Source organism: Mustela nivalis (genome assembly GCF_964662115.1).
Source record: "Mustela nivalis genome assembly, chromosome: 3".
In the NCBI taxonomy this organism is placed as follows: Eukaryota; Metazoa; Chordata; class Mammalia; order Carnivora; family Mustelidae; genus Mustela; species Mustela nivalis.
The window spans coordinates 73,329,329-73,344,169 of NC_139022.1; the positions used below are offsets into that span (position 1 = coordinate 73,329,329).

General features: G+C 35.6%; 1 protein-coding gene across 13 annotated transcripts in view; it reads right to left on the bottom strand.

Annotated features, from left to right (window-relative positions):
• Positions 1-14,841, bottom strand: part of XRCC4 (X-ray repair cross complementing 4) — a 336,879-nt gene that overhangs the window by 84,073 nt on the left and 237,965 nt on the right. For 4 of the 13 annotated variants that reach the window (XR_014310086.1, XR_014310087.1, XM_082724699.1 and 1 more), the window contains exon 8: positions 1,707-1,830. The exons of 6 other annotated variants lie outside the window; for them this stretch is intronic. Coding sequence is in view for 4 of the 7 variants with exons in the window: in XM_082724699.1 (XP_082580825.1) it covers positions 1,719-1,830 (112 nt within the window). In the remaining 3 variants the exon portion in view is untranslated. Of the gene's footprint in view, positions 1-1,105; positions 1,831-14,841 lie in introns of those variants that run through there. 3 more of the 13 variants (XM_082724698.1, XM_082724694.1, XM_082724693.1) reach the window with 2 other exon arrangements.

Sequence of the window (14,841 nt, forward strand, 5' to 3'; positions counted from 1 at the left end):
GTAAAAATGTCAGGATCTTGGAGGAGAGGGAAGCAGAGGCACCAAGGAAGATTCCTGGGTTAAAAGGTTTGTGGTTCCGAACTTGTTGGATGGGGAAGACCATGGTGGGGAGTGGCGGGGGAGGAAATGAAGGCTAGAACACAATCAGATCTCTGCTTTACATGTATCTAAACATCCAAATAATCATCCAAAGCAGATAAATATACTCGGTCAGATTTTTAAGAACCTCCTTTTGCAATAAGTTAGTGATAAATTATACACCTGACCTTTGAACCATGGGTTTGAACCATGCAGGTCCACTTACACACAGATTTTTTACAGGATACTAGTTAAATGTATTGTTTCTTCCCTAGGATTTCTTAATAACATTTTCCTTTATCTAGCTTAGTTTATTATGAGAATACAATATATAACACATATGTCAACAAAATATGTATTAATTGATTTTTAATTATCGGTAAAGTTTCCAGTCAAGACTAGGCTCTTAATGGTTAAGTTTTTAGGGAATCAAAAATTATACATAGTTTTTTGACTACCAGGGTACCAGTGCCCCAACCCCTACGGTATTTGAGGGTCAACTGTATGTATACGTATATGACTATGGAAATAGAACTCTTAATTTTGGAGATACTAGCATGTAAATGGTATTTAAAGCCAAAGAAAAGCTAGGGAGACAATGTAGATAATGAAAAGAAGAAAGCTGAAGATGAAGCCTGAGGCACTCAAACACTTAACTGTCAGTCAAGGAGAAATACTCAGGGGCCAAAATGAAAGAGGAATAAACACAGCCTATGTTATTATAAAAATCAGGTGAATTAAATGTTTACTGAGGAGAAGTGATATGACTACTTCAGGTGTAGCTGAGGACTGAGAATGGACCAACCACTGAATTAATCAACATGGTGGTCACTGTTATCTTTGAGAACCATTAGAAAATGGATGTTCAACTGGAGAGAAGTGAAGGCAAAACGAGAGGGTAGGAGGTAGAAAAAGTTTTTTTTTTTTAAAAATTCTGTCAGATGTTATTGAGGATAGATAAGTAAATATCACATGGTTCTTGTTTTCCAAGAAGGCCCTTAATGTGTAAGAAATCTTTCATCAACAATCTAGGAAAAATATGTTTTTAATGAAAAAGGGATTACATTTATATTAAGAAGCACCTTGCAAAGCCTGTTACTATAAAAAAAAGAAAAAGCTAAACTAAATAATATATTTTATTAGGAACACAAAATCTTCAATGCATCAACAATTTTATCATCAGATTTTGAGATTATTTGTTTACAGACTAAAAATAAATTTTACACATCACTTCACAAGTTAAAACGCTTAAACATAGTTCAGAATATGACTATTCAAGAAAGAACTATAGACATTTTCTTTGTCCTATTTCCAAAATCTTCCTAGACAGGATGTTAGACAGCTACATATAATATGTGTGAATTAAATAAGATAAATGTGTCCTTTGCCATAAAAAGTCTGAGATTTTATGTAATTATAGGCATGTGAATGAATAGTTTAGAATAATGTACCACTGTCATCAAATCACATCTTCATATACATGTATAATCCATTTTGCACAATGGTGTCAATTCAGTGTGTATGTAATTAAATTGTAAGGTACAGTAATAGCTGCTGCTGAGTTGAAATTCTACTTTTTTAGTTTAAAGAAATGAACAGAAAACATAGTCTAGTGAACATCAAAGTACCTTTTGAGACAGTTAAATCTCATCAAAGAGGTCTTCTGAACTACTGTTTCTTAGAGTTTCTAAAGACATGTTTTCAGCTGAGCTGTGCTCCTTTTTTGACGTCTCAGGTAATGGAGGATCAAACCTAGAGTAAAAAGATAATCAACGGTATTTTATTCTAAAAATGCCATATAGGGTAAAAGAAAATTAAGAGACACAGAAGTGAAACAAAAGTCAAATTCTATTAGAATTGGTTGAGACTCATTTCCATATGCTGCTTGAACATAAAAAAAAAAAAGAGATGAAGAGAATTTAATTACTTTAATTGCTTTAGGATTAATATGTCTCTATTCTGAGCTAACAAAAATTCAAGGGCCTACAACAATACTCATAATTAAGGTCAAGAGATAAAATATCCTCTGTGTTGTAAGTCTTTCTATGCCAAGATACAGAAAGTCTATGTCTCAAGCCATTTATTTAATAATCCCATCACAATTTATATCTTCCTTTGGCTCTCTTAAATTCTACCTATTAACATGCATTTGAACCTCTTAATATCAGAAGTTCTAATCACATGAATTTCCTTTAATGGTCTTTCCATTGTAAGTGTATATAACTGATAATGACTTCACATTTTACCAGTTGTTGATGAAATGTTAGCCCACATTTACTTACTGAATTTACATGTATTTAATAACTACATTTTATTCCATTTCAGTACTAGAGTTACTATATTAAGGGGCTGACATCTGTATTTATGTAAATATTCTCTTTGGGTCCTGGGATAAAGGGCATGATGATCCCAGATTGTTAATTGGACTTATAAAACAGTAACCTGCAGGGTAATGGCTCAATCAGAAGGACCCTTGCATAAACCTTATCAGTGGTTCTTTGTGGAACCTAAATAAAACATGCTTCATATTGACAATTAGAGGTGGTTTTAGGGGTAATTATGACTAGGTTGTGTCAATCCACTAAAACTCAGTAATGCCCTCATATTTCCAACTTCAAAGGCAGAGGCAGAGTCATAGCAGCTCAGTAGAGCTAAGAGAATGAGACGTGAAGTCAGGACACCTATGTGTGGATCCAGGTCTATTTCTTCTTAGCCATGTGACTTTAGACAAGTCATTTAACCTAACCAGACTACTGTTTTCTCACCTGTAAAACTGGAATAACAGCTGTCTCACTGGTGGTCCAAAGATTAAATGAGGCGTCATGTATGAAAATGCTTATAAATTCCCACAGAACATTTGGAAACTATTATTATTGGCCTCTAATACTGCATAAACTACAAAAAGAAAAAAAGAAAAAAAGAAAGAAAGAAAGAAAGAAAGAAAGAAAGAAAGAAAGAAAGAAAGAAAGAGAGAAAAGTTCCAGCTTATAGTTTCTTTAATTTGAAAGGCTAACCAATTAAAAATCCCCAAACACTGAGTTTGTTTAGATTACGAGTATTTAAAAAATCTAGCACCCACACTTAGGCTCAAGAGATTATTAAAAATGAAACTGCCACAGGGTCCTCCTTGGCCTCCTGACTGCATACAATTAACCGTGCTTGGCTGCAACGTGTTCTGTCTTATCCTGAGCAAGCCAAGTTCAGACATCACACTCATGGGAATGCCAAAGTGCTAGGTATTAATGCATTATCTAGATGACAAGTCCTCCCTCTGGGAACTTTAATGTTAAAATTAACAATAAATACGAACACAATTATTGTAACACGTAATTAAATATCTAAAAATATATTTCATAGAAGGAGAAAATGATACAGTAGAGAATAAAAGTATAATTATTACATGTATAAATTTTCAATGTCAACTCAATACATTTAAATATTTTTCTCTGGCCCCAAACATCTCAGATTGCTTTTTCTCCTTCTGGTAAAATGGAGAATTGATTTTTCTCAAATAAAGTCAGACCTTGAAAAATCTCTAATTTTATTTGTAGTTTAGAGCCAGAAAACAGAGATCAATCAGTTTAGTTTAAAAAAAATTGGCATAAGACAAAAGGACGACTCTGAAGTGATAAGTCTAAAGGCTATGGATTCCTAGTGCTCCGTTTATGATTCCCATCTCCTTCTAAAGTCACAAGGAGCTCAAGAATTAGACTGACTTTTGTTTTCAGTGTCTAGTACATAACAGATGTTCAACAAAAGTTGTTCAATGAATAGGGATCATTTTCTACAGCTTTTATACCTGTGATAAGTCTAATAAATTTAGAACTCTTCCTACAACCGAAAGAAAAGTTTAGCCATTTATATAAGTAATAAATATTATGACTTTTTACAAATTCTACAAAGCATAAAAAAGAAGATGAAAATGTCCATCATTCTATTTTGCATGATTTGTATTTTCATGGTCTTTCTTTTCACAAAAATGGGATCATTCTAATATATATAATTTTGTTTTGGGAGAATTTTTTTACTCTACACATTAGCAATATCTTTGCATGTTAAGATACTTAGCTACAGGGTCTCTGATATGCCTTTCAAAGAGCATACATTTTTCTTTATCCAATTCTTTATCCAATTTCTTTATCTAACTCTCTACTCTCTAATTCCTTAAATTTCTGAAATCTGTCCTCATTCTTACCTCTCTCCTAAAAGTGTTTTAGGGAGCTCATAAATAAGAACCTAACTAAGAAGAAAAATAACCTCTTCTCAGTCATCAGTGTTCCTCTATGCAGAAGTTGATAAATAGGGGGAGGAGCAAGATGGTGGATGAGTAGGAGACCTAAATATTGTCAGGGTCCAGGAATTAAGCTAAATAATTATCAAACCATTCTGAACACCTACAAACTTATTAGGAGATGAAAAAGAAGAAGAGCAGCAATTCTAGGAACAGAAAGCAACCACTTTATGGAAGGTAGGACATGTGGAGAAGTGAATCCAAGGTGATATATGGGAAGATACACCACAGGGGAGGGGCCGGCTCCTCACAAGCAGAGTACAAAATCTGAAGTTTTGTAAGTCTGCTCCATGGAGGGACATCAATCCAGAGGCTAAGAAGGGGATGGAGCCCTCCCTCATAGGGACAGTGTGGTCTCACTACCCACGGGGTCACAGAAAGACCAGAAGTGCCTGAGTGCAGCAGAGCGCTCAGGTATCAGAGACAGGAAGCCGGCTGCAGAGAAGGATCCCAGCAGTGGGATCCCAGCTTGGGATTACCTTAAACTGTGATCCAAGGCACAGTGTGGGCACTGCTCTTTAAAAGCAGGGACATCACAAGACCCCACAAGTCCAGGTCCAGAGAGACCCTCCCCTTCCACCTCCAGGAGGGATGGTGTGGGAGTATGCTGTAGGAATCTGCTGGGTATGGAGACTCCAAACAGGGCCGTAGGCCAAAGATAGAAACACTTGGTCACAGGCTGGGTGAGCTTGGAGCCGGCCAGAGACCAGGGAGTCTGGAGGGATTGACTGCCTTTCTATGAGGGTGCACTGAGGAATGGGGCCCTGAGCTCTCCGGACTCCCCAGTCTCTGGCCAGGTCTGGGGATTGGGCTGGGGATTGGGAGACCACCTTCTTCAATCTCATCCTCCAAAGCTGTACAGAAAGCGCTCAGGGAACAAAAGCTACAGAAAGCAAACCCGAGCAGGTTACTTAGCCTGGTCCCTGGCAAAGGTGGTGCAGATCCACCTCTGGCAAAGACATTTGAGAATCACTGCAACAGACCCTGCCCCCAGAAGATCAACAAGAACAGCCAGCCAAGACCAAGTTCACTGATCAACAAGAACTGTGGAACTGCAGAGCTAGTGGAATGCAGCACATAGAATTCATAGAATTCTTCCCCATGATTCCTTAGTTTTTCAAAGTTAAATTTAAAAATTTTTTTTTTCTTATTTTATTTTAAAAAATTTTCCTCTTTCCTATTTCAACATATTTTTGAATATTTTATCTTATCAATATTTTTTTGAATTTTTCATTCTTATATTCTATACCTTCATTCTATTTAACTTTATTTTTTGTATGCATATAAGTTTTTCATTCTTTAAAATTTTGATACGCTTTCTTCTAACCGATGAAAATATACCCTAAATATAGCATATAGCTTTGTGGCTTTGTTGTAGTCTCCAACCTGATCATATGCCCGCCTTTTTTTTTCTTTCTTCAACTAACTTATCAATTCCCTCTTAGAATCTTTTTAAATTTTCATCTTTACAATCATACTCTATCCCTTCATTGTGTTTACCCTTATTTTTTTGTGTACATATAGATATATATATATCTATACACACACACACACATATACATATATTGTGTGTGTGTGTGTGTGTATATATATATATATATATATATATATATACTTTCTTTCTTTAAAATTTTGGGAAACAGTTTCTTCTAACAGACTAAAATACACCCAAAATCAAATATGTGGCTTTATTCTATTCACCAGTCTAATCATGTGGGGGAAAAATATATATATATATATATATATATATATATATAGAGAGAGAGAGAGAGAGAGAGAGAGAGATTTTCTATTCTCCTTCTCCTTTCTTTTCCCCCAAATCCCCAATTTTGGGTTTCTTCTGACTTGGTTAGTGCATATTTTTCTGGGGTTGTTGCTATCCTTTTAATATTTAGTTCTCTCATTTATCTATTCTTAACTGGATAAAATGACAAGGCAAAAAAACGCACCTCAAAAAAATAGAACAAGAGGTAGTACTGATGGCTAGGAACCTATTCAATAAGGACATCAGTAACGTGTTAGAACTAGACTTCAGAATGATGATTATCAAGATGCTAACTGGGCATGAAAAAAACATAGAAGATACTAGGGAACCCTTTTCTGGAGAATTAAAATCCTTTTCTGGAGAAATAAAAGAACTAAAAGCTAACCCAGTTGATATCAAAAAAGCTATTAATGCAGTGCAATAATAAACAGAGGCTCTTATTGCTAGGATAAATGGGGCAGAAGAGAGAATCAGTGATATAGAAGACCAAATGATGGATAATAAAGCAAGCTGCAAAAAAGAGAGATAAAAAACTTCTGGACCATGAAGGGAGAATATGAGAGATAAGTGAAAGCAAAAGACAAAACAATATTGGAATAATTGGGATCCCAGAAAACGAAGAAAGTGGGGGCAGAGGTATATTGGAGCAAATTACAGCAGAGAATTTCCCTAATTTGGTGAAGGGAATAAGCATTAAAATCGAGGAAGCACAGAAAACACCACTCAAAATCTTTAAGAATAGGTCCATACTGTGTCACCTAACAGTAAAACTTAAAAGTATCAGTGATAAAGAGAAAATCCTGAAAGTAGCTTTGAACAAGAGGTTTGTAATATATAACAGTAAAAATATTAGATTGGCAGCAGACTTATCCACAGAGACCTGGCAGGCCAGAAAGAACTGGCATGATATATTCAGAGCATTAAAGGAGAAAAACATGCAGCAAAGAATAGTACATCCAGCTAGGCTGTAATTGAAAATAGAAGGAAAGATAAAAAGCCTCCAGGACAAACAAAAACTAAAAGAATTTGTAAACACCAAACCAGCCCTACAGGAAATATTGAAAGGGGTCCTCTAAGCAAAGAGAGAGACTAAAAGTAACAGACCAGAATGGAACAGAGACAATATACAGTAACAGTCACTTTACAGGCAATATAATGGCATAAAATTTATATCTTTCAGAAGTTACCCTGAATGTAAATGGGCTAAATGTCCTGATCAGAAGACATAGGGAATCAGGATGGATTAAAAAAATAAGAACCATCAATTTGCTGTCTATAAGAAACTCATTTTAGACACAAAGACACCTCCAGATCTAAAGTGAGGGATTGAAAACTATTTACCATGCTAATGGACATCAAAAGAAAGCTGGGGTGGCAATCCTTATAACAGATAAATTAGATTTTAAGCCAAGGACAATACTAAGAAATGAGGAAGGATACTATATCATATTTAAAGGGTCTGTCCAATAAGAAGATCTAACAATTTTAAATATCTATGCTCCCAACATGGGAGCAGCCAACTATATAAACCAATTAATAACAAAATCAAAAAAACATATCAACAATAATACAATAATAGTAGGGGACTTTAACACCCCCCTCACTGAAATGGACAGATCACCGAAGCAAAAGATAAACAAGGAAATAAAGTCTTTAAATGACACACTGGACAAGATGGATATCAAAGATATATTCAGAACATTCCACCCCAAAGCAACAGAATACACATTCTTCTCTAGTGCACATGGAACATTCTCCAGAATAGAACACATCCAAAAGAAAAGAGAAAGGGCCCAAAATAATAAAACCATGAATGAAAGCAGAGAGATCACAACCAACACCAAAGAAATAAAAAGTTATAAGAACATATGAGCAACAATACGCCAGCAAATTTCACAATCTGGAAGAAATGGATGCATTCCTAGAGACATATAAACTACAAAAATTGAACCAGGAAGAAATAGAAAACCTGAACAGACCCATAATCATTAAGGACTTTGAAACAGTAATCAAAAATCTCCCAAAAAACAAGAGCCCAGGGCCAGATGACTTCCCAGGGGAATTCTACCAAACATTTAAGGAAGAATAAATACCTATTCTCCTGAAACTGTCCCAAAAAATAGAAATGGAAGGAAAACTTTCAAACTCATTTTATGAGGCCAGCATTATGTTGATCCAACAACCACAGACCCTATCAAAAAGGAGAATTACAGACCAATATCCCTGATGAGCACGAATAATAGCCAATAGGATCCAACAGTACATTAAAAGGATTATTCACCAGAATCAAGTGGGATTTATTCCTGGACTGCAAGGCTGGTTCAAAATCTGCAAATCAATCAATGAGATGCAATACATTAATAAAAGAAAGAACAAGAACCCTATGATACCCTTAATAGATGCTGAAAAAGCTTTTTACATAGTATGGCATCCATTCTTGATCAAAACTCTTCACAGGGAGGGAGAGAGGGTACATACCTCAATATCATCAAAGCCATCTATGATAAACCCACAGCAAATATTCTCAATGGGGGAAAATTGATAGCTTTTTCCCTAAGGTAAGGAAAATGACAGAGCTGTCTACTATCACCACTGCTATTCAACATAGTACTAAAATCCTAGCCTCAGCAATGAGACAACAAAAAGAATTAAAAGGCATGCACGTTGGCAAAGAAGTCAACCTCTTACTCCTTGTAGATGATATGATACTTTATGTGGAAAACCCAAAAGACTCCACTCCAAAACTGCTAGAACTCATACAGGAATTCAGTAAAGTGTCAGGATACAAAATCAATGCGCAGAAATCAGTTGCATTTCTGTACACCAAAAACAAGACAGAAGAAAGAGAAATTAAGGACTCAATCCCATTTATAACTGCACCCAAAATCATAAGATACATAGGTGTAAATCTAACCAAAGAGGCAAAGAATTTGTACTATAGGACTATATTTGTACTATATTTGTACTATAGGAATATATTTGTATATTTGTACTATAGGAAACTATGAAGTACTCATGAAAGAAATTGAGGAAGATGCAAAGAAATGGAAAAATGTTCCATACTCATAGATTGGAAGAATAAATATTGTGGAAATGTCCCTGCTACTTAGAGCTACCTACATATTTAATGCAATCCCTATCAAAATACCATCAACTTTTTTCAGAGAAAAAAGTTGTTATTTGTTTTCAAACAAATAATCCTAAAATTTGTATGGAACCAAATAGCCAGAGGAATACTGAAAAAGAAAACCAAAGTTGGTGGCATCACAATTCCAGACTTCAAGCTCTATTACAAGTTGTCATCATCAAGACAGTATGGTACTGGCACAAAAACAGACACATACATCAATGGGACAGAAGAGAGAGCCCAGAAATGGACCTTCAATTCTATGGTCAACTAATCTTGACAAAGCAGGAAAGAATGTCCAATGGAAAAAAGTCTCTTCAACAAGTGGTGCTGGGAAAATTGGGACAGCCACATGCAGAATAATGAAACTGGATCATTTGCTTACATCACACACAAAAATAGATTCAACATGGATGAAAGACCTCAATGTGAGACAGGAATCCATCAAAATCCTTGAGGAGAACACAGGCAGCAACCTCTTCCACCTCAGCCACAGCAGTTTCTTCACAGAAACATCACAAAAGGCAAGGGAGGCAAGGTTAAAAATGAACTATTGGGACTTCATCAAAATTAAAAACTTTTGTACAGCAAAGGAAACAGTCAATGAGACAAAAAGAGAACTGACAGAATGGGAGAAGATATTTGCAAACAACATATCAGATAAAGGGCTAGTATCCAAAATCTATAAAGTATTTATCAAACTCAACACCCAAAGAACAAATAACCCAATCAAGAAATGGGCAGAAGAGAGGACATGAACAGACATTTCTGCAAAGAAGACATCCAGATGGCCAACAGACACATGAAAAAGTGCTCCACATCACTCGGCATCAGGGAAATACAACTCAAACCACAATGAGATACTACCTCACACCAGTCAGAATGGCTAAAATCAGCCGTCAGTAAATGACAGGTGTTGGCGAGGATGTGGAGAAAGGGTAACCCTCCTACAGTGTTGGTGGGAATGCAAGCTGGTGCAGTCACTCTGGAAAATAGTATGGAGGTTTCTCAAAAAGCTGAAAATAGAGCTTACCCTACGACCCAGCAATGGCACTACTGGTTTTTGTTTTTTAAAAATTTAAAAATGTATTTATTTATTTATTTATTTATTGCACTACTGGGTTTTACCTTGAAGGTACAAATGTAGTGATCTGAAGGGCATGTACACTTGAATGTTTATAGCAGCAATGTCCACAATAGCCAAACTATGGAAAGAACCTAGATGTCCATCAACAGATGAATGGATCAAGAAGATGTGGTATATATACACAATGGAATACTATGCAGCCATCAAAAGAAATGAAATCTTGCCATTTGCGATAACATGGATGGAACTAGAGCGTATCATGCTTAGCGAAATAAGTCAAGCAGAGAAAGACAACTATCATATGATCTCCCTGATATGAGGAAGTGGTGATGCAACATGGGGGCTTAAGTGGGTAGGAGAAGAATAAATGAAACAAGATGGGATTGGGAGGGAGACAAACCATAAGTGACTCTTAATCTCACAAAACAAACTGAGGGTTGCTGGGGGGAGGGGGTTTGGGAGAAGGGGGTGGGATTATGGACATTGGGGAGGGTATGTGCTTTGGTGAGTGCTGTGAAGTGTGTAAACCTGGTGATTCACAGACCTGTACCCCTGGGGATAAAAATAAATGTTTATAAAAAATAAAAAATTAAAAAAAAAAAGATTATTCACCACACCAAAAAAAAAATATTTGAATGAAGATTGGCTTCTCTTATAACTTTCTGGGAGTTGAATTACCAACATCTTTTAAAATGTTATTTCCAGTTATTGGCTCATTTTATAAGGGCTTTATCAGCCTAGTTTAGTACTGGGCCATGGCTGGAATGTCAACCTTTTCTTACTCAAATGAGAAATATTAATATAGTTTGGAGTGAATCCCTTGCATTTTGTTTTATATTCTGAGAATAATATTCCTGAATCATGTCCAGGAGCCAAGCTGAGCAAAATGAGAGCTCCAGAAAAATATGTAACGATTAATGGCACTGTGACACTTGAAAAATCATGCCCACTTGACTATGACAGAAACAATGGTCCTGAAATCAAAAATCAAAAGTCAATTTTTATGTGGCCTAACTATGTATCACTACCTACACAATACACACAACAAATTGAGGAGAATGTCTTTAGGATCTTATAATAGATAAGTTTTTGTTTTTGTTTCTCTTTTTAAGCATAAATGGAAACCATAAAGATCGATCAATTCAATTACATTAGAAGCATTAGAAGTAAGTACTTCTACTGATCAGTAGAAACCTTAATGAAAAGGAAAAGACAAGTTACAAACTGAAAGGAGATGTTGCAACATAAGCTACTGACAAAGGATCACTATCTAAGCTACTGACAAAGGATCACTATCTAAAACTCCTATAACATTAAAAAAATCCAACATAAGTAAACAATGTATGCCAAAGACCACAGGAACTCAAGAGAAGGGAACAGTGGGGACAAATAAGCATATGATGATAAAATTGACTTCACTGGTAACCAAGGAAATAAAAACCACTATGAAATATTTTACACCAGATTAGCAAAAATGAAAATGTCCAACAATAGCAGAGATCATAGAGGACATGGAATGTAACAAGATAAATTACTACCACTTAGAGTATAAACAGTGAAATCATTTTGGGTAACAATTTGGCAACCATTAACCAGGTATATGGAGATGTTTATATCTATACCCAGGAATTCTACTCCTATGCACACCTTCTCAAGAAACATTTGCATATCTATGTCAGGAGATATGTGCACAAATGTTCATTGGTGCATTGCTTTTAGTAGTGAAGAACTGAAAACTACCCAATGTCTCTCAACAGGAAAATAGGCAAGTAAGTTGCAGAATTTTCACACCATAGACTACAACAATACAGCTATACACATGCATGAATCAGTGTTAAACAAAAGAGCAAAGCACAAAAAAATACGCATAATATGATTCTATTACTTATTAAGTCCAAAAAGATGCAAAACTAGGCAGTATTCCTCTCTGAACACCAGTGTGTGTGTGTGTGTGTGTGTGTCTACTGTGTTAGTATAATTGTGTAAGTACATAACAGTTCTTTGCTCTTCCATGGCAATGTTCTCAGATTGCTGGGTTTTTTGAGTTTAGCTTCTGTGAAGATGGTGATACAGAAGAGGGATTAGTATTAGTATTAGTATTAGTATTAGTATTAGGTGTAAAGGGTTTGCCTTTAAACTTTTCACTTAAATTAGGCATAAAGGGTTCAGTGAGTCTCAAGTGTCTGCAGGATATGTGAATGGGAATAGACAGTGAACAGGTAAACCATTACATAGGTGGGGAGCTCGGGGGAGCAGTTGGGGTTTTGTGTAGGGAGATAGCAGTCACTGCCGTTATCACTGGCACTAAAGGCAAAAAAGCGGAAGAGAACTTATACTATCAGAGAAAACAGTTTCATATAGAATTCTGCAGAGTATTAAAATTGCAAGGCAGACAGAAATGATTAAAAGGAGACTGTAAAGGAATGATGTAAGGAGATACAAGGAGAATCAGAGAGAAGTGCTGTCAAGGGCTAAGGGCCAAGTTCATTTTGTGTGCTCACAGCTTATGCTCTTTCCATATGCCACCCAAATGCTAGCTTTCTATACAACTTTGCTCAATCTAGAAATCCACGTTTTCACGCACTATGAATTATCTGGAGTTGAGAAGAACAGCTTGGAAGGATGCTACTATTGCTGTGGTTTATTAGAGAAAAGAACAGGCCATGTTTTCTTTTGGAAAGAAGGAGGTCTGAAACTCTTGGACTGCAGCAGCCACAGCAAGAATATAGCAGATCGGTCAGTTCCTGCCCAGCCACCAAAGCAGATCATTCTAAAGTAGCTGTTTCTTTCACATTTTAGTTATATCTACATATATGTGTATACTACCAACTTCCCTGGCAGCCACCCAGGCATCAGGGTAAAGATTAGACATGGTGTGAGAGGTAAGTTAGGGGTGATGTACTGGGAGAGAATGAGACCAGAGCGCTGGCAAGGACATAAACTATTTTATAATATTAAAAGCCAAACAGCAAATGATTTGTTTTTTAGGATGTAACAAATCAAACCTTCATCAAAAGGACCACAAAAAAATAGCCAAATGAAGGTATTCTGTACTTGCTAGTATTAAATAACTGCGCAGCTAACATACTGACCTTAACAGAGTTCCCAAAATAAACTCAATTACAGAAACATTCTTTAAATGGAAAAGTCTGAAATGTATGCTTAAAGATTTGACATTACCAGAATTACCACAGTATTTTCAAATTAAATTTCAGTATTCAAAATTTTTTTGATCTTAGAATAAGTGGGAAAAGTAGCTTCAAATTTCTAGTTGACCTTATAAAATCCAAAAGCATATCCTAAACAAATTAACAGACTGAAGTCATCAGGGCTCAGTAAAACAAGTCTTGTATGTTGTCTGGAATTCAGTGGGCCCAGACGCCATTGTCTTGGCCTGGGAAAATGAAAGAAGAGAAGTCAAAACTTCATTTCTGGCAAGTAAAATGGCAATTAAATAGTGTTAGTTATTTTCAATTAAATTTCTGAAGATATCTTTTTCTAAAGAATATGACTTTGCTGTTCAAATGTATTAAGAGCAAGAAGAAAACAGAAATATGCTTTTGAAATAAGTAATTCTGACTGAAACAAAAAAACAGAATTCTGAAGCGTGACTATACTTAATGTTAAGATGCTTTATAGGCATTGGGAAAGAAAGATAACTCTAAAATTTTCCTATAAAATATATATATTATGGATTTGAAAAAAGACATTGTGATTCTATACAATTCAATGTGTTAAGTCATAAACATTAAGAAATATATGTTTGCAGTCCACAAGGATGCCAACATTTATGCAGGAATTTTATAATAAATTGGAAGATTTTCTTACTTACTGTACTTTATTCAGATAAATAATATTACTCTGATAATTCATCAGATGATTAATATTAGAATCTACACATGCTTTGAAAAACCAATACCTGAAAAACCCTATATTAAAAAACTCTACATTAAATCTCACTTCTTTCTACATTTATTGCATGTTTTGAAATGGTGTGGTGTGACATTTGCTATTGTTGATCTATGCCTATAAAAGTAGAAAGCTGTCATCTTGGTAGAAAATGATTCTCCACAACCTTAATTTTAAGAAACGCCATTGTTTGTTGGTGCTTCATGTGCTACAGATGAAGACTAGAAAGCTTCTCAGGCAGAAGACTCTGTTACACTTGATGTAGCTTATAAATGTTCGAATAATTGCATGTATTAGTTAATGAACAAATGACTGAGTGAGGTAAACAGTATTGAGAAGTAGAAGTCTCAATAAAGTTAAACAACCTGCCCAAAGCCACACAGTCGGTAAATATGTATGTGAACAGCAACCAGGTGATCCAGAAGCCAGGATATAAGCCTACATTTCCCTCACTCCCAATTCCACACCTATCATGCCACACTGGTGTATGGCATGTATGGGAGTCACTAATTCTTACTTCTAGTACAGAGGAAAGCAGCTTGGTGTTAAGTAGGTGTCTCAAAAGATGGTTTTATGAGATGCTC